This window comes from Anolis carolinensis, chromosome 4 (assembly GCF_035594765.1).
Source record: "Anolis carolinensis isolate JA03-04 chromosome 4, rAnoCar3.1.pri, whole genome shotgun sequence".
NCBI classification, from domain to species: domain Eukaryota; kingdom Metazoa; phylum Chordata; class Lepidosauria; order Squamata; family Dactyloidae; genus Anolis; species Anolis carolinensis.
The window spans coordinates 92,921,984-92,946,572 of record NC_085844.1 but is presented as its reverse complement, the minus strand read 5'-3'; the positions used below and the strand labels follow the sequence as shown (position 1 = coordinate 92,946,572).

General features: G+C 41.2%; 1 protein-coding gene across 1 annotated transcript in view; it reads right to left on the bottom strand.

Moving 5' to 3' along the window:
- Positions 1 to 8,224: 8,224 nt before the first annotated feature.
- Positions 8,225 to 24,589, bottom strand: part of slc25a24 (solute carrier family 25 member 24) — a 39,029-nt gene continuing 22,664 nt past the window's right edge. Inside the window, exons 6-10 of the mRNA XM_062980803.1 lie at positions 19,955 to 20,104; positions 17,841 to 17,948; positions 17,316 to 17,483; positions 14,119 to 14,269; positions 8,225 to 11,600 (exon numbers count right to left, since the gene is read on the bottom strand). Of these exons, the coding sequence (XP_062836873.1) occupies positions 11,422 to 11,600; positions 14,119 to 14,269; positions 17,316 to 17,483; positions 17,841 to 17,948; positions 19,955 to 20,104 (756 nt within the window). The 3' untranslated portion in view covers positions 8,225 to 11,421. The remainder of the gene's footprint in view (positions 11,601 to 14,118; positions 14,270 to 17,315; positions 17,484 to 17,840; positions 17,949 to 19,954; positions 20,105 to 24,589) is intronic.

Sequence of the window (24,589 nt, the reverse complement as noted above, 5' to 3'; positions counted from 1 at the left end):
AGTCATGCTGTCCACATGACCTAGGAGGTGTCGACAGACAACACAGGCTCTTCAGCTTAGAAATGGAGGTGAGCACCAACCCCCAGAACTGGAAATGAACACCACCCCTCAGAGCCCAACGGGGAAGACTTTACCTTTATCTGTATTTCATTGTTTCTAGGCAGTGAATGTTTGCCTTTGTGTTTGTGCATGCTGGAATCCTCTCGGAGTCGATAGGGTTGAATACAAATAAAATATTATTATTATTATTTACTTAATTTAAAAGTGGATGATTAAAATATTACAATAAATACAGATTTTCCATATCTCAAACTGTGGACGAATAAATAGGTCCTAGAGCAAATAAATCCAGAAGTCTCCCTAGAAGCCAAGATGAGGCCATCATAATTTTGCCATATCATGAGAAGCCATCACTCACTAGGGAACACAATCATATTTGGTAAGGTCAATGGCAATGGCTCAAGTTCAGCAACCACAATCTCCAATATTCTTCACTGAAAAAGGTGAAGTATCAACTTTGACATCCATTGCTAAATCAGAAAAGGGGAGATGGAGGGAAGTGATTTCTGAGAGAGAAGGATGGCTGGCATACAGAGCATAAGAATTCAGGAGTGCACAGGATCAGGCATGATATGCCCTTATTCAATGACGGTTTGTCAAAATATCTAAGGACATCTATATTTTATATTACACTATGTAACAACATTTGAAAAAATGATGTGTTCCCAGTTTAAAAGTGTTATTTCCTGTTTTATTGTGGGGTACTTACTTTGAAAGTAGTTGTTATATTCCAGAAACTTCATTTTTGTGGCTGAGGGCAGTGCTATTATTATTTCATTCAGTCTAGGCACTTGGTTTGTAACTTTCCTTAATGAAAATATTCAATTTTAACCTTTCAATGTGCAGACCGCAGAAACAAAGTATTAGCAGTTTAATAAACTTATTCCATGTTTTAATGACAGAACCAATTAGGAAATGACATTTATAATCCAGAAACAAAAATCTTGTTATATAGTGTTATTAGCTTAAGTAATTAATAGTATTAAGTGAATCAACTATTTGAATCATACAAAGATCATTCACCTAACATGAAGAGCAATAAATAAAGAATATAATGTTTATTAAGTTTAGCTTGTTTTTTGCAAAAACAAACAAACACAACACACAATGCTATTACTATTTATTCCCCTAGATCCCAAGGTAGAGCACAAATCCCAGCACCTTTGTTGAAGTTAAGCAGATCAGTACCTTGATGCCTGACAGCCTTATATATTAATTGATTGGTGAAGCTATATACCAGGAAAACCCATGCCCAAGACATGTGCCTAGTAGCATGGTAAACAAAAGGGTTAAAATCACTCAGTGCCTAGAGAGGCCAGACTAGAATGACACATCCGGCTAAGTCAGACAGATGTAATGTCCGGGGTATCAACACAAAGATTATAAGTGCCAACCATGTGTTTGATTTCTCTCTTCCCCCATGACTGTCTGAGTGAGAGTAACTGTAAATAGTTTAAAACAATGATAAACAGTGAACCGCCAAGGGCTCTTGGCTGAAAGACAGTGATCCAGTGTGCTTGATTTAAGAAGCACAGAGGCAGGGGAAGAGCAGAGGAGCAGTGGAAGAATGCATGTTACAGATATCACTCGTTGTGATGAACCATGGGCCTTGTAGTCCTGCTCAGGACATTGTAATTCCTGATGAAGATGAAAACTTGGGTTTTTTACCTTCCCAGTCTGAACTGGTTTCCTCTCAGCCAGATCTTTCCCAGGCAGATCTGGGAACCTTGCACCTGCAAGAAAGTTGTGCCCCAGAAGTATGTCAAACAACCCCAGAGCCTACTTCTCCCGTGTTCTTGCGCCGGGAGTTTTGTAAACAACAGAGAAGTTTGGATTCAGCTTCGCGCAGGAGTGCGAGGATAGCAGCTAAGAATGTTGCCAATTAACACTGGTTCTCGTGAGAATCTTTAAGGAGTTTAACATCTGGTCTCAGAGTTTAGCTTTCGTTTCTGATTCCCAGAGAACCGCTTTGGTGAGAAAGTTGGACTCTATATAGGTGTTTTGCCCGTGTAGCAACTTCGCGGAGTCAATTCGTCAGCCTACGGAGCGAGTTGTGTCTGGACAGCGCGCTCCGGTTCAAGCCTCGCTCCTGCTCAAGCCTTGCCTTGCTATCCAGCCTTCGCCTTGCTTTCCAGCCTTGTTTATCTACGGACTTTGCCTAGTTTCCCAGGATCAATCCTTGCCTTGTTCCACGGATTTATCAAGTTATTCCACGGACCTTGTTCTTGTTCTTAGTTACCTTGTTCCACGTTCAAGATCAAGTTATTTCCTAGCCACGCTCAAGTTTTATGGACTAAAGGACCTTGTCATCTCCCCTCACTTTGCTTGGCAAAGTGAGTGTTTCGGTTATTGGATTACAACTTTGGACCTTAATATTTCATATTGGACATTATTTCTTTGGACTAATTTTGACCTTTCCTGAAAGGTCTGCTTCTGGACTATCTTTTACATTTGCTTTTACTAACTTTATATATTTCCTTAATAAAGATATTAGATAGATTCTGGCTTCTGCGTATGGTTATTGGTGCTCTGTAGCCTGGGTCGTGACAGTTTGACTCCGCCACCCTAAGCACCAATTAACCTTGGCCAGAATGTCTACCGGAACCGTACCCGGTGGGCAGCCACTGAGCTACACCATCAGCAAGGACGAAGTGGATCGCATCCGCGACAGACTCAACGCCCAGGATGGAGAAATAAAGGGCTTGCGGGAGCGCGGAATCCGCCTCCCGGCCATGGCGTTGCCTACCAAGTTTACTGGAGAAGCTTCCAAGGTTCATGTTTTCCGTCGCCAATGTCAAGCTTATCTAGAGGCCCGGGATGCCGAGTTTCCCCAAGAAGACATCAAAGTGGCATGGGTTTACAGTCTTCTAGACGGGCCAGCGGCCAACTGGGCGACGGCACTGTTCGACCAAGCCTCTCCACACCTAAGATCAGCGCAACATTTCTTGGACCACCTCAAGGAGACTTGGGGAATCGAGGACAATTTGGAGGCAGCCGGCCACAAACTCCGTCGCCTTTTCCAAGGAGACAGACCTATGTCTCAGTATATAGCCGAGTTCCGAGTGCTGGCCCACAACACCGGCTGGAACGATGTAGCCCTCAGAGGACAATTCCGGGAGGGTCTCAACATTGAAATGCTGGAAGAAATCTCCAAGGTGGATCCTCCCCAGACCCTCGAGGCACTCATTGATCAATGTTTACGGGCTGAAGTCATGATTGCCAACAGGAAACAGTGGGTTCGAGGCCAGGGCAGTAGAGCCGGGGCAAAACCCCCCGCTCCCGCCAGCGTTCAGCCACGTCCAGCGTGGAGACCCCCACCGCCAACCCCATACCCCAGAGGAGGCGAGGAGGTGCCGATGCAGTTGGGCAATGTGCGTCCCAGACTAGATGCCGCCGAGAAGGCCCGTCGTCAACGCTTAAACCTCTGTTGGTACTGCGGGAACGGGGGCCACTTCGCCAGAGAGTGCCCAGCCAAGGGGAAGCCTGCCGCCCGGCTTGCGGCGGCGTCCTCCACGGAGACGAAGACGTCTGAGCCGACTGGCACACAGCCGGCGGGGGAAGCCAACGACCGGGTGTAGAGAGGCTCGCCAACCCGGTCAAAAAATCCATTCAAGAGCCGCCAACCGGGGTCCTGTTCCTTCTCGTGGTCACATTATGGTCAGCAAAAAGGGGACCCGTCATGATCCACGCCATGATAGACTCTGGAGCTACCAACAACTTCATTGATAGAGAGTATGCCGACTCTCTGGGATTACAATATCATGATTTCAAGAATGCCCGTGTGGTGCAAGCCATAGACGGCCGCCCCCTCAAGACGGGCCCCGTAAGTCAATGGTCGGAACCCACCAGGATGTGGATAAGAGAACATATGGAAGAGATTTCCTTCTTTGTTACCGAGGTTCCCCATTTCCCTGTGATTTTGGGAATTCCATGGCTGACTCTCCACGACCCTAACATCTCCTGGTCCAACAGAGAACTGCAGTTTGCTTCACCGTACTGCCAAAACCATTGCCTCGTAGCCAAGGTATGCCATGCCACAGACACCGAGCCCATCATCACCTTGCCAAAGAAGTACTCCGAGTATTGGGATGTATTCAATGAGAAAGAAGCCGAGAAATTACCCCCACATAGACCTTATGACTGTGCCATTGACTTGGTGGAGGGGGCCCCGATCCCGCGAGGGCATCTCTACTCCCTGACTGAACCAGAGCAAGAAGCTCTCAGGGAATTCCTAGAGACAAACCTTCGCAAGGGATTCATCAGACCCTCTCAATCCCCAGCCGCCTCTCCAGTGATGTTTGTGAAGAAGAAGTCAGGGGAACTACGATTGGTGGTGGACTACAGAGCATTGAACAATATCACCAAGCGGAACAGCTATCCCCTGCCCTTAATCTCGGATCTACTGGATCGGCTTCGAGGAGCCAAGGTTTACACCAAGCTGGATCTTCGGGGGGCTTACAACTTAGTTCGCATCAGGGAAGGGGACGAGTGGAAGACCGCCTTCCAGACCAAATTCGGATTATTCGAGTCCCGAGTTATGAATTTCGGTTTATGCGGAGCCCCCGCAACGTTCCAGCATTTTGTCAATGACATTTTTCAGGACTATCTGGACAGGTTCTTGATAATCTACCTGGACGATTTTTTGGTGTTTTCTAGATCACAATCAGAACATGAGAACCACGTCAAAATGGTGTTACAACGATTGCGGGATCATGGACTTTATGCCAAACTGGAAAAATGCGCCTTTGATCTACAAGAGGTAGATTTCCTTGGTTACCGCATCTCGCCTTTAGGGCTCTCCATGGATCCAGCCAAGGTTTCAGCAGTATTGGACTGGCGGGCGCCAACTAACAAGAAAGAGGTGCAGCGTTTCTTGGGGTTCGCGAATTATTACCGCAAGTTCATTCCAGATTTTGCCCACTGGTCTGACCCAATCACTAGCTGCATCCGTGGAAAACAGCCCTTCCGCTGGACTGATCAAGCAGAGAAAGGGTTCCAGCAACTAAAGAAATTATTCACGTCCCAGCCAATTCTACAGCACCCAGATCCTGGAACCCCTTTTGTTGTGCAAGCGGACGCCTCGGATGTGGCAATTGGGGCTGTACTCTTACAACCGGTGGGAGACCACCTTCATCCCTGTGCCTTTTACTCCCGTCAACTAACCACACCAGAGAAAAATTATACCATTTGGGAAAAAGAACTACTGGCCATAAAGGCAGCTTTTGAAACTTGGAGACATTGGCTAGAAGGGGCCAAATTTCCCATTGAAGTCCACACTGATCATCGTAATCTAGAACACCTAAGAACTGCCCGCAAACTAAACCAGAGGCAGCAACGTTGGGCTTTATTCTTTGAACGTTTCAACTTCCAGATCCATTATGTGACCCCAGCCCAAACCAAGCAAGCAGACGCCCTGTCACGTAAACCGGAATACGCTGCAGGACGCAAGGAGACCTTTGAATCCCAACTGCTACAACCCGAGAACTTTGCCACGCTCACGGTGGGGAACACCAAATCCATTCCCATTGGTTCAACTTCCCCTACTCCAGGACCCATCTGTGCTCAAGAAATCAGGGCTAGTCAGCAAGCAGATGCCTGGGCGCAGGACCAACTTCGCCAAGGTCTGCATTTTCCCTTTTCGCTTAAAGATGGGCTGCTCTGCTATAGAAATCATGTTTATATCCCACCCGGACCGGGCAGGGAAAAAGCGCTTCGCCTGTGTCATGACTGCAAACCAGCAGGACACTTCGGACTATTTAAAACTATGCATTTGATCCTAAGGGATTTTTGGTGGCCCAAGATCCGCAAGGATGTAGAAAAATATGTCAACACCTGCCCAGTATGCCAGCGCTCCAAGATACGAAGGGAAAAGCCCTCAGGGCTTTTACACCCCCTTCCTACCCCATCTCGCCCATGGGAAATAATTTCCGCGGATTTCATCACTGACCTACCACCTTCCTGTGGATTCACCACGATCTTAGTGGTGGTGGACCTTTTCACCAAGTTAGCCCATTTCATTCCCTGCGAAGGCCTCCCCACGGCCAAAGAAACTGCGGATCTATTTCTTCAGCATGTTTTCAGACTACATGGATTGCCCAAGAGTTTAGTCACAGACCGTGGATCTCAATTCACCTCTCGTTTTTGGAAGGCACTACAAAAACTACTGGGCATAGACTCTCGCTTATCTTCAGCTCATCATCCCCAAACAGATGGGCAAACGGAGCGCACCAATGCCACTTTGGAGCAGTATCTTCGCTGTTATGTAAACTACCAACAGGACAATTGGGCTTCTCTGTTACCACTGTCTGAGTTTGCCTACAATAATGGAGTTCAAGCTTCTACAAAAGAAACGCCGTTCTTTGCAAACTACGGCTTCCATCCACGTTTCTTTCCCCCTGTCATTGAAACTTCAGAAGTTCCCGCAGCAGAGGATTGGCTGCAGGAACTCACAGCGGTGCAACAACTTTTGCTCCAGCAACTGGACCAAGCCAAAGAGGACTATAAACGCCACGCTGACAAACACCGCCAGCCGGGCCCTGAAATCAAGGTAGGAGATCGGGTTTTTCTGTCCACTCGCTTTCTGCCCTCCCACCGCCCTTGCCGGAAGTTAGATGCCCGTTTCATCGGCCCCTATCCAGTGGTGGCGCAATTAAACCCCGTGACTTTCAAACTCCAACTTCCGCGTTCAATGCGCATCCACCCAGTGTTTCACCGTTCCCTGCTCCTTCCGGCGGATGGTGTGCGTCCTGATACAGACCAACCGGCCCCCCCTCCTGTTTTGATGAATGGGGAGGAGGAGTTCGAGGTTGAGGACATTCTGGATTCTCGCTTTCATCGCCGCCGCCTACAATATCTCATTGACTGGGTGGGTTTTGGGCCTGAGGAACGCTCTTGGGAAGACGCCTCCACAGTCCATGCTCCTGATCTAACCCGTCGCTTTCATCTGACCTATCCCACCAAACCGCGACCTCGCGCCTCGGGGAGAGGGCCCCAGTTTGGGAGGGGCCTTGAGGAGGGGGATAGTGTGATGAACCATGGGCCTTGTAGTCCTGCTCAGGACATTGTAATTCCTGATGAAGATGAAAACTTGGGTTTTTTACCTTCCCAGTCTGAACTGGTTTCCTCTCAGCCAGATCTTTCCCAGGCAGATCTGGGAACCTTGCACCTGCAAGAAAGTTGTGCCCCAGAAGTATGTCAAACAACCCCAGAGCCTACTTCTCCCGTGTTCTTGCGCCGGGAGTTTTGTAAACAACAGAGAAGTTTGGATTCAGCTTCGCGCAGGAGTGCGAGGATAGCAGCTAAGAATGTTGCCAATTAACACTGGTTCTCGTGAGAATCTTTAAGGAGTTTAACATCTGGTCTCAGAGTTTAGCTTTCGTTTCTGATTCCCAGAGAACCGCTTTGGTGAGAAAGTTGGACTCTATATAGGTGTTTTGCCCGTGTAGCAACTTCGCGGAGTCAATTCGTCAGCCTACGGAGCGAGTTGTGTCTGGACAGCGCGCTCCGGTTCAAGCCTCGCTCCTGCTCAAGCCTTGCCTTGCTATCCAGCCTTCGCCTTGCTTTCCAGCCTTGTTTATCTACGGACTTTGCCTAGTTTCCCAGGATCAATCCTTGCCTTGTTCCACGGATTTATCAAGTTATTCCACGGACCTTGTTCTTGTTCTTAGTTACCTTGTTCCACGTTCAAGATCAAGTTATTTCCTAGCCACGCTCAAGTTTTATGGACTAAAGGACCTTGTCATCTCCCCTCACTTTGCTTGGCAAAGTGAGTGTTTCGGTTATTGGATTACAACTTTGGACCTTAATATTTCATATTGGACATTATTTCTTTGGACTAATTTTGACCTTTCCTGAAAGGTCTGCTTCTGGACTATCTTTTACATTTGCTTTTACTAACTTTATATATTTCCTTAATAAAGATATTAGATAGATTCTGGCTTCTGCGTATGGTTATTGGTGCTCTGTAGCCTGGGTCGTGACACTCGTGTCTGTGACTGCAAACCCAGAGGAATCCCAAGTGTCTTTTGGGGAGGACCCCTGACATTATATACATAATGTTGAATATCTCTGGGAAGGATTTAAATCAAATAAATAAAGTAAGATGCAAGTGCAGTGCCTTGCCAACAACATAGTCAACAACTTTAAAAAAAGAACTTTACCAGTGTTATTACAAAACCGCATTTATTATAAACACGTATGATAGATAGGTTTACAAAAGGCGATCAGCTTTGCTTTCATTGAATAACTCACCAAAGCATACACAATTAGAACCCATCCCAATGTAGGCACCAAGTAAAGCAATCACACTGACAGCACTGTCTCATTCTCATTCTTTCAAAAATAAAAAATACATCGCCAACCCTAACATTTTCATAAGGGCACTTTTACAAGAAAATATACTGAAACCTGTTCACACACCACTTAGAAATGTATGCAAAACAAATATTTCAAAGGTGAAAGCAAAAACGTAGAAAAGAAAATGCACCAAAAAACCAAAGACATTAAAAGCAAAGTTGTAAAGGAGGGACGGCACCTTGTATTAAGCCTTTACTTAAACAATTCTTTGGTTTTGATTCAATGTAAAAACTCAATGTTTCTACAAGACAGGATCCAATCTAAAAAGGTTGTCTTGACCACAGTCCACTGGGCACAACCCATCCAAACCCCACTGGAAAGAATAAGAACTTTAAAGTTTGCTTCATAGATTGTGCTCATAGTTTTACCCTGCAATCTTAAAAGTGGGTTCTTTTGTAAAGTGTACTGTTTGCAGAAATAACTTTTGCTCTCTATGCCAACCCACTGGTGGATTTTATTTTTATTTATCTGTAGTCTTGATCACTTGCGTCCCAAGAAACTTTCTTTGGCGAAAACTCAGAAAAAAACAGCATCAGAGAAGAAGTCCATATTAACAGCACTCAACTTTTCTTTATCTTTTTTTAGTTCCCACATATGGAAAGGAGTGTTTATCAGGCAAAAGCAGATTATTGACATAAATATCTAAGACCAACCCATTAATCTTGGGATGGACTGCAAAAGACATGCATGGAGCAAAACAGCCATAACAAGTATGTTCTGATCTAGGCTGTTCCTAGAAACAGATTGTAGTATAAAACATCTGCTGCATACAATCACAAAAAGGGGGTGGTGGTATGAATTGGAGAAGCCAACTTACATTTTTTGAAAATTGTGATCATTGGAAAGAGCAGTCACAAATGAGTAAACAGTTACTATTTACCCTGTATATACTGCATCTGTCCGTGCGGGTTGCATACATGATGGCATGAAATAATTAGTTCCTCATTTGACTAATTCCTCTGGGACAAGAAAATAGGTTTGTTCAAAAGGACAACAACACAGCTTCTGTGTAACATGCAACCTAAATCATAGAATCAGCCTTAGAAGCTCGAAAAAACCACCCAAACTAATCCCTGAAATGTGGTTTTCCATATCATACTCACTCATGGACCGTGTTCTAAGGTTGGGAAGATTAATTATATCTTAAAGAAAAGCCACATATTTTAATATCCAAGGTCCATATGTAATTTAGTTTTCAGTGATATGTATAAATATCATTCAACGTGCAACAACCATAGTCTTTCATTTCAGTTCGCAGACACTTTTAAAATTAATTTTAAAATATTCATTCATTTAAAAATCTCAATAGGTTACAAAGGACAGTTTTTTCATCCTAAACTTTTTTATGCATCTGTGGTCTGATCAATAGGCTTATGACTTGGCTAGCCGTTGCTTACAATAATTTTAGTAAATGTGACACCTTGATGGGAATGTTCCTACAACTTTCCACACGATCAGTAAACTTCTTTCTCTCAGCCAAAATCATATGTAATTTTTGGGTTCAAGAGGAAAGATAGGCAGCTTTCCAATGCCATTTTCAAAAAGACAAAATAATGGTTTCTGTAGAAAGTACGTCACTCTTATTCTTGGTGTGAATTGTATTTGTCAGCCTCTCACATAATCAGCATTCCCATTAATACAATAAATGTGTAATGAATCATTAGCTCAAAGTAATATTATCACAGGGTTTGAAATTACAAGGGAGATCTGGAACAATAAAGCGTAATTCCCCCCAAAGGCCAGGATACTGAAGCAAATAGCAGTCAGTCTCAAGGACATCTTTGCATTTTGCTTGAGCTTTTACACGTGTTATATTGAAATTAACCCATAAGGAACTAAATATGTGTACTCAAATGGAATTGAAATCTCTGACCAATGAAGCTGCTTCCCAATAAAGTGTTCTGCCAGTCAGTTCCAACCAAGTTCGGTGGAGGCAAATCAGACTTAATTGTGATTGCATATTGTGATTTAATAAAATACTAATTTTAGATGGACCAGGACCACACTGTGTTTAAATTGCCCAGAAATCATTAGAAATGGGTGAAAAAAACAGCCATCCAATTCACATTAACTTCACCTTACCAACACACCAAGTAAAGTTGTTCCCAGTAGGCCGTACCCAATTTCTCTCAATATTTTAACTAATGGGAGGAATGAATTACATATCTAATAACTAAACATTTACATGGGTTCCTATCTAGAAATGGGAAGGCCTGGAAAAAAAATAGAAAAATTTTGGATTTTTTTTCCTGTTTTTTTCTAAAGCCATTTTTTCCAGAAAAATTGAAAGGTGTGTAAAATATGTTCTATTCTAATGATAAATAAAATATCTATTACATGGTATTTAAACTATATAACATGAAGACCTTAATGAAAGGTTTCTCAGACTTTTTGTTTCTACACACTTTTTTTTCAGTTTTTCTGGGAAAAAATGACTTTGGAAAAAATGGGAATAAACTGTTTTCCCCCCAATGTTTCTAATTTTTTTCCCAGCCCTTCCCATCTCTATTCCTATCATGTTATTTAACAGAGCTTAAAAACCTTTTTAAGAAAAACTTGTAATGTCATTTTTATTATCTCAATTTTTCCCATTAGAAGACTAGAAAAGCAAAGGTACAATCACCTCACCTTTGTCTTTGGTATGTAAGGGGTGTCATAATTCTCTGAATGAAGATACCATTTCTTATATTATCTTTAGCCTCCCCAAACATGTTTTAGGGAGATGAGAAAAATCAATTTACTTGACTAAAGGTGGGGATCTTCCAGCATGCAGCTGAATGTGCAATGAAACATTTCTTCATGGTTGAGGATTAGGGAACCGAAGGAGTGTCTTTTTTAAGGTACCGGGTTCGTGATTGTTTCATGTGTGCGGATATTTGCAAACGTAGATTTTTTCCCCCAGAATCTTTACAAGGGGACAGTTGTAAACATAGATAAATTTTGCATCCAATAAGGTTGCTTTTGGTGTACATATTCCATAATGACCTCTCACTTTGCTCCCTTCTTTCACGCTATTCCCAGGTTCTCCTTCATCTTCTCATAGACCACATAACTGATGCTGACGGCAGGAAGCACCTTCATGAAGTTAGGAGCAATGCCTCTATAAAGTCCCAGAGGTCCTTCCTGAGCAATTATTCTTTGGAATAGAGCAACCATATTGAGCTGAGGGCCACCATCCACCATGGCTAGGAAAGAAAAGGGGGGGGGGAGAAAAGAGAGAGACTTTTACTTAAAATATAATTACAGTAGAGTCTCACTTATCCAACACTCGCTTATCCAACATTCTGGATTATCCAACGCATTTTTGTAGTCAATGTTTTCAATATATCGTGATATTTTGGTGCTAAATTCGTAAATATAGTAATTACTACATAGCATTACTGCGTATTGAACTACTTTTTCTGTCAAATTTGTTGTATAACATGATGTTTTGGTGCTTAATTTGTAAAATCATAACCTAATTTGATGTTCAATAGGCTTTTCCATAATCTCTCCTTATTATCCAACATATTGGCTTATCCAACGTTCTGCTGGCCCGTTTATGTTGGATATGCGAGACTGTACTGTATTATTATTATTATTATTTGATACACAACAAGATTAGTACACAGCAAACAAGATCATTATGCTGGCTTTCCAAGTGTCTAGGACTATGTGATGTATAGGCGAAAAATGCATACAAATCCTAGTAGGGTGACTTTTTTTGCAGCTGACAGATGGTGATTTTGTCCACGCCAATTGTTTTTAAGTGCTGGCCAACGTTTTTAGGCACAGCACCCAGTGTGCCGATCACCACTGGCACCACCTTTATTGGCTTGGGCCAGAGTCTTTGCAGTTCGATCTTTAAATTCTAGTATCTAAAAATCAAACTACAAAGAATTATTTTTATGTATAAGGTAAAGGTAAAGTTTTCCCCTGACGTTAAGTCCAGTCGTGTCCGACTCTGGGGGTTGGTGCTCATCTCCATTTCTAAGCCGAAGAGCCGGGGTTGTCCGTAGACACCTCCAAGGTCACGTGGCCGGCATGACTGCATTTTTGAACGCCGTTACCTTCCCGCTGGAGCGGTACCTATTGATCTACTCACATTTGCATGTTTTCGAACTGCTAGGTTGGCAGAAGCTGGAACCTAATAGCAGGCGCTCACTCCGCTCCCCGGATTTGAACCTGGGGGCTTTCGGTCTGCAAGTTCAGCAGCTCAGCACTTTAACACACTGAGCCACCAGAGGCTCCATTTTTTTTTTTAATGTATACCCGGCTTTATCTCCCCTGAAGAGGACTTAAAGCAGCTTAACATAAAAGCGTCAGATAACAATTTAAAATATACAAATAAGCAAACATTAAAACAGGATTAAATATAAACAGTATTTTAAAATTCCCAGCTAAAAACCATTAAAAGAAATTCAACATTAAAAACCACAGCATCCTCTGAATTTATCTTAGCATTATTTAAATTAATGTGACATTTAAAAAGTAACACCTCCTCAAAAAATTATTTCTTCCCATTACGTGCATCATTAGGCTTCCTTGAAAGCTATGTGAAGGAAGTTAGAAAATAAGTAATACTCTCAATAAAACAAATTTATTAAGGCAAGGGGATTTTTTAAGAAATTATCTTTATACAAACAGTTCTGAATGAGATAGCAAATCTCTCTTCTGTATCTGCATCAGATTGCATGCGAGGCTCAACATAAAAATTTCTGCAGGTTTGACTTCTATGGATTTCATTAAAATATTCTCTTTAAGAATCACTAGATTCTGTAGTGCAACTTTGTGGTCAACTTATTTTGGAGGTTAACCACAGAGGCACAGTGAAGGATCTAGAGATTCCTTCTGGGTTACAAAAATTGCAGATTTTTTATTTGTTTTTCCACTTTTGCAGAGATCCTGTGCCCCTAATCAAAGCTAATGTGGAAGACTGGCTATACATTTCTTTTCTACAAACAAAAACAAGAAATGTTTTTACAACTTCTCCCTGAGACACTAAAGATGTGTGGTGCATGCAGAGATCTTTTCACCTGGCTAACTATTTGTCATATACAGTATATATGTAAACGGTGAGAATTACATCTCTTTTTGTAATATTTTCACTAAAGATGTGTGGTGCATGCAGAGATCTTTTCACCTGGCTATTTGTCATATACAGTATATATGTAAACGGTGAGAATTACATCTCTTTTTGTAATATTTTCATTGCATGGGATAGTTTTGACAAGTGGTGTGATTACTGATGGCAGTTGTCTGAAGAAGAATCTACAGTGTTCCCTCACTTATTGCGGGGGTTACGTTCCAGGACCACCCGCAATAAGTGAAAATCCGCAAAGTAGGGACACTATATTTATTTTAATATTTACACATTATTTTAGTAGTTATACACTATTTTAAGTCTTTATCAACCAATCATGTGTTGATAAATCACCTCCTTCTCCTCCTGTTGCCACTTGGACTCCTTTTCTCTCCCTTCGCCTTCTCCTTCCTCCCTTCCTTAGGCTGTAAATTGTACATTTTTATGATTTATAATATTCTTTTAGAGTTTACTGAAAAACCGCAAAACAGCAAATCCGCAAAAAGTGAACTGAGAAGTAGTGAGGGAACACTGTACTAGAAAAGAAAGGGAACTCTGACCAGACTTTTGGTGAGAAATATTGGCTAAAATGCTTAAAAAGTTATTCTAGATAGTTCCTGTAGTACAAGGGCAATACTCACCTTGCGCCTGCATTCGAGTTCGGATAAGGGCAAGAGGATAACTGGCTAACTGGCCACAGGTACTGGACAAAGTACCACATCCCAGCAATACAAGCACTCCAGGGTTGGCTGAGTCAGTTGCATATTTTTCTAGCCATGTCTTCTTCAATGCCTGATAAGATATATATTGTGGTAAGTGAACAGAAGTATACTTTGACACCATCAAGGGCTTGGACATGTATTTGTTTTCACAATTTGGTCATTTCAAATACCTTGAGACCCCTTCCCTCCAAGGCAATACAATGCAGCACTATAGAAGGCCCTAAAATGAAAGCCGGTACCAGAAGGGATCATGTTTTAGGGGTGTGAAGAATAGCAAAAATCTATTGTTTTCATTTCAAATTTCGGGTGCTCCCCCTTCTGTTTTCAGGAAGATTCCTCCAGAAACAGAAATGGAACTGGATCCCGAATTACGAATCCAAGCGGCTCCCCTCCAAATCTCCTGGAATCTTCCCAAAAACAGGGCAGGGGGCACCCAAAATTAGAAACACAAACCATGTTTGCGCCGCCCTAATGTTTAAGTCCAGGGCAGGTGGATGAACCAATTTATTAAGGAGCAACAATAGTGGAAGCAGTGGCACTCTAGTAAGTGCCAGCAATAAGGACACTGGGCAATGGCATCACTTCCACTTGAGTGCAACTCAGTCCATCCTCCTATCCTCATGTTTGATGGAAATCCAGAAGCACCCACTAATCTGACAGGTTAGGGCCTAGAACGCTGTCAGAAACTGCAATCGGTAGAAAAGTAGAACCCAGGTTATTTTAGCTTGAAAACACATTTTGGCCTCTGAAAATCATAAACAACATGATACACACCCTCGTAAATTTTAAATGTGTGATAAAGCCAAAAGTTTTTTCATCAATTCAAAAGTGATTCAAGGAGGGCATCCTTGGGACCACACCTATGCGCGTAAGCAATCCCAAACAAGCCTTGTAGGCAAGAAGATGAAAGACAAAACTCCTTGTTGAATTAATGCAACTTGTCTGTAATTTGCAAAACAGCAAGTGATCGGAAAGTGAGGCTTCAAGATGTGGGGGAAGTCTCTTAACAGAAGGAATGGGAACTACCTGCCTTATCAGGTGGGACATTAGAAGGATCTACAGCATGGACCCATCCAACCTAGACCTTAACCTGTCTGGAAAACAAGTTCACCAGGAATGATGTTGGGGTGAGAACATTCATCCCAAGCAGAGGCCCATCTTTAAGACTGCCTTCATCACTGGAAAAATGGCTCATCTGTTTCCAGCCCTCAACTCGATGGGGTTAGAATGATGTTTGTTGAAGTGACAAAATCTGGGATCAGATCCTGGAATATAGGGGTAATATGGAAAGGGCCTTAGAGGGAAGATGTGGAAGAGCAAGACAATAGCCAAGTGCTGACAGATACATAAAGACAAGGAAAAGATATAATGCAACAACATCACTATGGGTAGAGAACCTCTACTCTCCAGATGTTTTTAGACAAAAGTTCCTCTTGATCTATGATCTATGCTGCCACTGACCTCTGCTTCTGAGAAGTCCAAAATTTTTGGAAAACCTGGTATTCCCCAGTGAACGTCACTTACCCAACAAGCCAAAAACACAATATTATACTGTAATTGCAAGGATATTTTGTTCATGTGACATATACTAATATCGGATACCCAAAAGATTACACTGCAAGTACAAGGTGCATCCCTTTGGAGGGACTTTGCTCTCTGTATCTCACATGACACCACAGAGAAAGGCCTCTGCTATATGATTATGTAACACATTTCCAATAAGGACGGCATCTATAATTTTTTGGAGTCTTAGGGATCCGGTTTTCCACCCCAATGGACATCTATATAAAACCCTACATCACTTCAACATACTGTAAATATCCTTAGCAGAATTACAATATGCAACCACTATACAGCATATCATATAGCACAATATAGGTGGATCGACATTCCAACAACAACATTCTTGGTGTCTTTTTTTCTTGGGGTTATTTAGGGTGCTGATTCTAAAAATTGCATTGGACAGACTGCATCAGCTCCAAGTTTCTTAGATATGGTTATCATGATTTTCTATGGGAGAGCAGATGACGTCCAATATATAGCATATGTTCGTTATCTCAAAAACTAGAGCTGATAGGGGAAAACTGGTGCAATTTTTGGAATCAGTATTGTGACTCAGCCTTTGTGTGACTCTGATGAGGATTCTGGGATGCAGTTTCAAGATGATGGGATTCAGGTTCAGGATGAGTTTCAAGAGGACTCTGATGGGGATTATGGGAATTATGGGATCTCCCTGCTGTGATGAGGAGCAGGGAGGCTTTCCCACAGGAAGAAATGATGTTGTTACTGATTATGGTTTTCAGGTGCAAGAAGCAGAAAGGGAGAGTAGCTCCCAGCCTCAGCCTGATAACACTAACGAGCCCTGTGACCTTGAAAGCGATGAGGCCGCTTCTCTAAATCGGGCTGGTCGTTAGGAATTTCGGGGGTAGCGCAGAAGTCTCAGAATAGCAAATAAGAGGGAGGTCAAAGGGCAAAGAAATGCCTTCATGGTATGCTATTAAAACAATCTGCTGAGAGGGAAATCTTCATCAAAGCAATTTCCTTGCTTGAATCAAGAACTAAGTCTACTTTCCTGTATTATCTTATAGCCTAGATGTATCCTCGTTTATGGGACTTTGGCTTCGTTTTAAAGAAGCCTTGCTTCATGCCTAATGTTTCCACGGGTTTGTTCTTACAGCCTTGTTTTTGTAACTATCTTTTGGAACTGAATTTTTATCTTTTATGAACTACCTTTTCCTTATTTCCTAATAAACTACAAAAGACTACGATCTGTGTGCAGCCTGGTGTCTTTAGCAAGGTGAAGCTAACTTGAGGTGTGACAATCAACAGGTCAAATATACCCAGAAACAGGGCTAATATTTGAGGCACCAAAATGTATGTTGGCCAGTGTAGTCCTTTGTACATATCTAACAATCCATTGGCAACTACAGAGTGCAATGAGCAAAGGCAATGCGTTGAGCTAAAAAGCATTCACATGTTGCCTTGCTGCAGCATACACAACAGTCCCACGTGTTAAAAAAATCACTCCCCATAAGCATTGCAACTTATATCTGTGTGTGTCACCAACAGGTTGCCAGCCTCTATTGTCATGAGACATGTCAAGCTCTGCAACTCACCTCATAAACAGCCAGGTCTATGCCAGCATAAGGAATTATGCCCAAAATATTGGGAATATAACCTTTGTAAAAGGCCATCACACCTTCTTTTCTGAGAATTTTCTTTGCACAGTCAAACATTCCAGAGTATTGTCCCGTTTTACCCACAGCCAGTCTGGTCTTTAACACCTAAGGAGATGAGAAAACATCTGAGGTTAGTCATGGCTCCAGCCAAGTGATCCAACTTCACTGGTGCTATGGCTAGATTCATGATAGAGATGGGGATGTGGCCAGGCACCCCTGATATCTGGGTGGCCTTGATGGGCTGATGAATTCTGTTTCTTTTTTAAGTCACTTTTCCAAATGCTAATCTAAATTGTCTGTGTAGCAGAAGGCTTCACGGCAATGTCTCTCTTTGCTCAACGATGAGTTAACTGGTGAAAAAGCACACCACTCTGACTGCTTTTTCTACAAAGGGCTGCTTCTCAAAAAGACATGCATTAAATCTGGGTTTTACAAACAGAGCAAAAAAAATCGAATACTTACCTCCATAGGATAAATAGAAGTCTGTGCAGTTGCCCCAGCCAGGGAACCAGATATAAACCTTTGCATAGTCCCGATCTTTCCATCTTCATCAACAAACATCTTCTTATACTGAGAATTTAAAAAACAAAGATACTCAGCAGGTTATTGAATACGCCATATGGTTGCACACTGCTTACAATATAATAATAGCATGCACACAAGCCATACAGGGGTGGGCAAAAGATGCTCCATATGACAAGCTGATAATGTGGATACTGAATTTGAGGCACTATGTCCAAATAGGGACATAAGAAAAAATGTGGATGAAAGATAAAACCTTTAATTAACAATTTAAAAGAGAATGTGTATAAGATGATGTATAGATGATATCTAACTCCAAATTAGTTGTCAAAATGTCTAAGAACATTTCAAATCAATGCTGGGGCTGTCAAGATAAGGAAGGTAACTTTTTCATATGTAGTGGACATGTAAGAAAGTGAAAAATTATTGGTTTAAAATATGCATATTAATTAAATATATATATAAGTTATAGCTTGCAACGCCAGAATTGTTTTTGTAGGCTATTGTGGTGAGATAATTGTATACTACACAAGAGCTACTTCTCCAATATATGATCCATGGCAGGTGTATTGTTCACTCAAACATGGAAACAGAAGCACCAACAACAGAAGTTTAAAGTTGTAGACTTAGTCCAAAACTAAATATTACAAACTTATGTTTAAGGCCATTTGGATATAAAATCCAAGGCAATGTAGTGAATTGTATTCTAGGTTTTTGGCAGAAAATCCAAACCCTTATTTTCCCACTGATAGATACTGGGGCAGCGTCTGTCTCCATAGCCAATTTTCTAAAATGCTGGAAGGGGAAAATGATTTAATTCAGACAGGCTTTTAAAGAAGATGTTTCTTAAGATTAAGTCAGGGGTTGTTGTGGTTTTTAGTTTGAATATGTATTTATTGATTTTTACTAATTTTTAAAAACCCATGATATTTAATTCTGTTTTAATGTTTATATATTTGTAGATTTTACATTTTACTGAAATGTTTTTAATGTAAGCTTCTTTGAGTCCCCTTGTGGAAAAAAAAGAGGGGTATAAACAAACATCATAATAATACTAAGAATAAATTTTGTTACCCACTTTACTCATAGCTCAAGGTGGGGTACACCTTAGTTAAACATGAAGATAAAATACGATATCTTTAAAATACTTATATTCAAATACATAGGACAAAGATGCCAATACTAACAAAATGTAAAGTTAATATTAACTGTTTAAAATTGTCTTGTTAGACGTTTGTATTTCATCCTGAAAAACTTGTAGGAAAGGCCGATAACCAGTTTAACTTGAAGGAATCTTTTATTGCTTTCTATGTTGGAATTTTCTATTTTAAAGAGAACATCGCTATCAGAAAAAGCTGGAGCCCCCAGTGACGTAATGGGTTAATCTCCTGTGCCGGCAGGATTGCTGACCGACAGGTCAGCGGTTCGAATCCGGGGAGAGCAGGTGAACTCCCTCTGTCAGCTCCAGCTCCCCATGCAGGAACATGAGAGAAGCCTCCCACAAGGATGGTAAAACATCAAACATCTGGGTGTCCCCTGGATAATGTCCTTGCAGATGGCCAATTCTCTCACACCAGAAGCGACTTGCAGTTTCTCAAGTCACTCATTACACACAAAAAATCAGAAAAAGCAAAGGCAAGTTAAAGTGCTTGGAGTTTCATCATGGGAAGACACTTTCTCCTAGAAGAGGGTTGGGCCTTTACATAGCCCACAAAGCTGATTTAGAGGTAAATATAGCTCTGAGGACATCTTACTACAAGTCAGTGGATGCTGACCTTGCAAGAGTCCAGTATGTGACCTAAGACGGACTTAACATGCATGCCATCACAGAATCGGAAGTAGGAGTTAAGTCACTGCACACAGCTAAGCTCACAGCACTCACTTTAGTGTGTTAAGTCCCATAAAACTTTAATATAAATTGCTCAGTGTGTGTTTCCTTTTTAAAGGAATAATAATAAAAATAGATGAATAAAGTAGCATCACATCTTCTATGGAACTTTTTTCCCAGCTGGCTTCTTCCATTGAGTGCCAATTGCCTTGATTTAACATCTTACCCGTTCATATGCCCAGAACTTGATAGCTGTTTCAGGTGCAATTTTAACAACATTAACACCATTTCCCCTCCAGAGAGAACGGACTCCTCCTTCTTTCACCATCTGCTGCAAACCACCTGCTATGTTCATTTTCCCTTTTGAACCATGAACCTACGCAGTTATCACAAAAAAAGAAAACAGGATTAATCAAGATGTTAATCAAGAATTAATCAAGATCAAGAATTAATCAAGATCAAGATGAAAAGCTTCAGCAACAATAAAGTTATTTTGTGTTTTAAGAAAAGAGATATCCCTACAAGATTCCATGTTTACCTTTCCCCACTGCAATCTTAAAAAGGAAGATAAAAATGAAATTTCCCATTCTTCTACATTGTTTATTTTGAATTTTCAGTGGCTTAAGGATGAACAATTCTGAGTGAGGAAAGACCTGGGGAAAGAGGGTAAGCAAGCTCTCCTTGAGTGAAGAATGTAGCATACATGGATGGCTGTATATTTTATATTTATGGCTGTATATTTTATATTTATATATATATACACACACACACGCACACATACACACACATTCTAGTCTGCCACCCATAGGAACAATAGAATAATCCATTAATTCACACTCTTCCTTCCTTTGCTTCATTATTCAAAAGGGCTTATTGTTGGACCTTGAGTTCTATAGAAACAATCTGCATTGATCATGCTCACTTATTAAACCACAATTAAAAATATTCAGTGGGTGGGGCAAAAAGGGGGGGGGGGTATTCAAAAGCATCCCAAACTGAGCATGTGAGCATAAAAATACAGGACATATATTATATCCCACACCAGCCTGATTTTTCAGGAAACCACTGCAATCTGCAAAGCCTAGTCTTCTTGGTTGTTGTTCCAAATAATAAGTAAACTGATGAAACCACTTTTGCTGAACAAAGTTAGAAACCAAGTAATGGCTTGTTAAAAGCAGAGAAATCGAAGTATTGGCAATAGGTAGCAAGATGTGTCAAATATCTTAATGTTTCAGCATGGAGGAGTTGTAGATAAAGAATTGTAATTCATAATCTTATACAACTGAGGCCTTTGGCCCAAACTGGCCCCAATCTCTCCATGTTGTTCAGCTCTCACTTCATTCCAACTACAAAGCCCACCAAAGAAAAATTGCACAGGCTGGGGAAGGAAAATACTTGGGTGCAGCCTTCTCCCTCATTATGAACATAGATATTTATTACATCTGTCCATTGAGCACTTTTTGATTCTGTCTTGAAAACATCTGATTAAGATAATGCAGGCCCTGGAATGAAAAATACATAATTTCTTCAAAACATGGTTTCTTGGACATCAAGGAACTCAAAGGAAGCACACTCTTGAGTTGGCATCAGACTACATGGCAAGCCACAGTCTATGCATTCCCTTCATTCGGATAGTTGGGTTCTATATGCACAATTCCTCTATCTTGGTATGACTTCATCTTCATAATCATTAAGACTAACAGACACTTCAAAGTAAGAGTAGGCTCTTTGTTTTCTGTTCATTAATTCATTCGTTGTTTATGGAGGTTTCTTTCAAAATAAATTCAACACATCATGAAAAAAAAGAAAAACTACCTGCTCAAAGACCTTACAATAAGTTCCTAGTGAATTTTGGATTTACACTTCTAAAATAATAATAATAATAATAATAATAATAATAATAATAATAATAATAGTAAATGCAGACATTCCAAGGAAGCTGACGAAACCATCAATCATATCCTCAGCTGCTGTAAGAAAATTGCACAGACAGACTACAAACAGAGGCACAACTATGTGGCCCAAATGATTCATTGGAACTTATGCCTCAAGTACCACCTCCTAGCAGTAAAGAACTGGTGGGATCACAAACCTGCAAAGGTAATGGAAAATGAACACGCAAAGATACTGTGGGACTTCCGAATCCAGACTGACAAAGTTCTGGAACACAACACACCAGACATCACAGTTGTGGAAAAGAAAAAGGTTTGGATCATTGATGTCAACATCCCAGGTGACAGTCGCATTGATGAAAAACAACAGGAAAAACTCAGCCGCTAACAGGACCTCAAGATTGAACTTCAAAGACTCTGGCAGAAACCAGTGCAGGTGGTCCCGGTGGTGATGGGCACATTGGGTGCCGTGCCAAAAGATCTCAGCCGGCATTTGGAAACAATAGACATTGACAAAATCACGATCTGCCAACTGCAAAAGGCCACCCTACTGGGATCTGCGCGCATCATCCGAAAATACATCACACAGTCCTAAACGTTTGGGAAGTGTTCGACTTGTGATTTTGTGATACGAAATCCAGCATATCTATCTTGTTTGCTGTGTCATACAATGTCGTTGTGTCAATAATAATAATAATTATAACAACAACAACAACTTTTCTTTCTTACCTGCTTAAGACTCAAAGCAGAATACAAACCAAAGGTAAAACATAATAGATAACTAAAAGCATAAAACCATTCGAAACATATAAATTAAATTCACAAAAACAAAAGACTAAAACACACATTAAAATCATTCATACCGACAAACTGTCAATTTAAAATTCATAGTTTAAAACTGACTAAATAAATTAGCAAAAAGAAACAAGTCTTGAATTCTTTTTAAAATTCAGATGGCAAGTTTAGTTGTCAATGAAATGAAAAAAGGTCGAACATTGTGAAAGCCACCCACTGCATGGCTATCACCCTCCTCCCACCAGACTCAAATCAAGGAAGGGCTTCATGAGAACCACCACTCCTCTTGATGTTCCTCGAGCAGCAGCAAGGGTGTCCCTCTGGGCAGCTGAACCTGGCAATTCTAACTGGATGGCCCCCCACGAGGGTCTTCCTCCAGGGGCAAACCAAGAATGGGCAACTTGGAAGCCCCTGAACAGACTCAGAAGTGGAGTGGGCAGATCTAAAGACAACTTGGCAAGGTGGCACTACCTGGAGGAATCCTCCACCTTGTGTGACTGTGGAGCTGAACAAACAACTCAGCATATGTATGCTTGCCCACAATGCCCTGCCTCATGTACGGAGGAGGAGTTGTTTAAAGCTACAGACAATGTGGTTGCTGTTGCCCGCTTTTGGTCCAAAACTATTTAGTTGCTAGTGATTTCCTTTTTAAAAAAAATGTCCATTATTTGAAATGTATTTGTTGTACAATGCTTTTGACATGAAATAAATAAAATTGTCAAATCTCTCCCAGAAGGATATTTCACAGACAAAAAGTCTTCTGGATGACAGCTGGCAGTCGAGGAGTTCTGGTCGGTTGCAATAAATGTCCCCCAAAGAACCTAAGTGTCCAGGGCGCATTGTATAGGAGGAAGTGATCCTTCAGACAAGCTAGACCCAAATCATGTAGGACATTTAAAGGTCAAAACCAACACTTCAGACTTTGCCTGGAAACTAATTGGCAACCAGTGGAGCGATTTTAATATTGCCCATGCCTGATATATATACATTATTTACAATCTCTATATATAAAAGAGTGATGGCATCAGGGCAACCCACAAAACAACAAAACTACAGGCCGCCCAACCTCGAAATTTGACAACACAACCCATCATCCACGGCTCCAGTAAGATACAACAAAAAGAAAAGAAAAATGAAGTCCTAATTAGAGGGAAAGGAATAATTGTTTTTATCCAATTGCTGCCAGTTAGAGGACTAATCTCTGCCCACTTGGTCTCCTAGCAACCAACTCAGCCCAGGGGACAGGCAGACTTAAGCCGCAGGCCTCTTCCACAGATTATCTAATTTGCACTGGATTATATGGCAGTGTAGACTCAAGGCCCTTCCACACAGCTATATAACCCATTTATAATCTTATATTATCTGCTTTGCACTGGATTATCTTGACTCCACACTACCATATAATCCACTTCAATGTGCATTTTATACAGCTGTGAAGAAGGGGCCTCATATAATCCAGTTCTAAGCACATAATATAAGATTATCAATATACAGTAGAATCTCACTTATCCAACATAAACAGGCCAGCAGGATAAGTGAATATGTTGTATAATAAGAAGGGATTCAGGAAAAGCCGATTAAACATCAAATTAGGTAATTGTTATACAAATTAAGCACCAAAACATCATATTATACAACAAATTTGACAGAAAAAGTAGTTCCATGCGCAGTAATGCTATGTAGTAATTACAGTAGAGTCTCATCCAACACTCGCTTATCCAATGTTCTGGATTATCCAATACATTTTTGTAGTCAATGTTTTCAATATATCGTGATATTTTGGTGCTAAATTCATAAATACAGTAATTACTACATAGCATTACTGCGTATTGAACTACTTTTTCTGCCAAATTTGTTACCCTTTACCTTAACTACCACCAATTCCTCAGTACTTTATTTGCCATACCACCATACTTTGCCACAGCAACGCGTGGCCGGGCAAAGCTAGTCTATATATATAAAAGAGTGATGGCATCACGGCAATTCACAAAACAACAAAACTACAGGCCCCCCAACCTCAAAATTTGACAACACAACCCATCATCCACGCCTCAAGGTTGATACAACAAAAAGAAAAGAAAAATAAAGTCCTAATTAGAGGGAGAGCAATAATTTTTTTTATCCAATTGCTGCCAGTTTAGAGGGCTAATCTCTGCCCACTTGGTTGCCTAGCA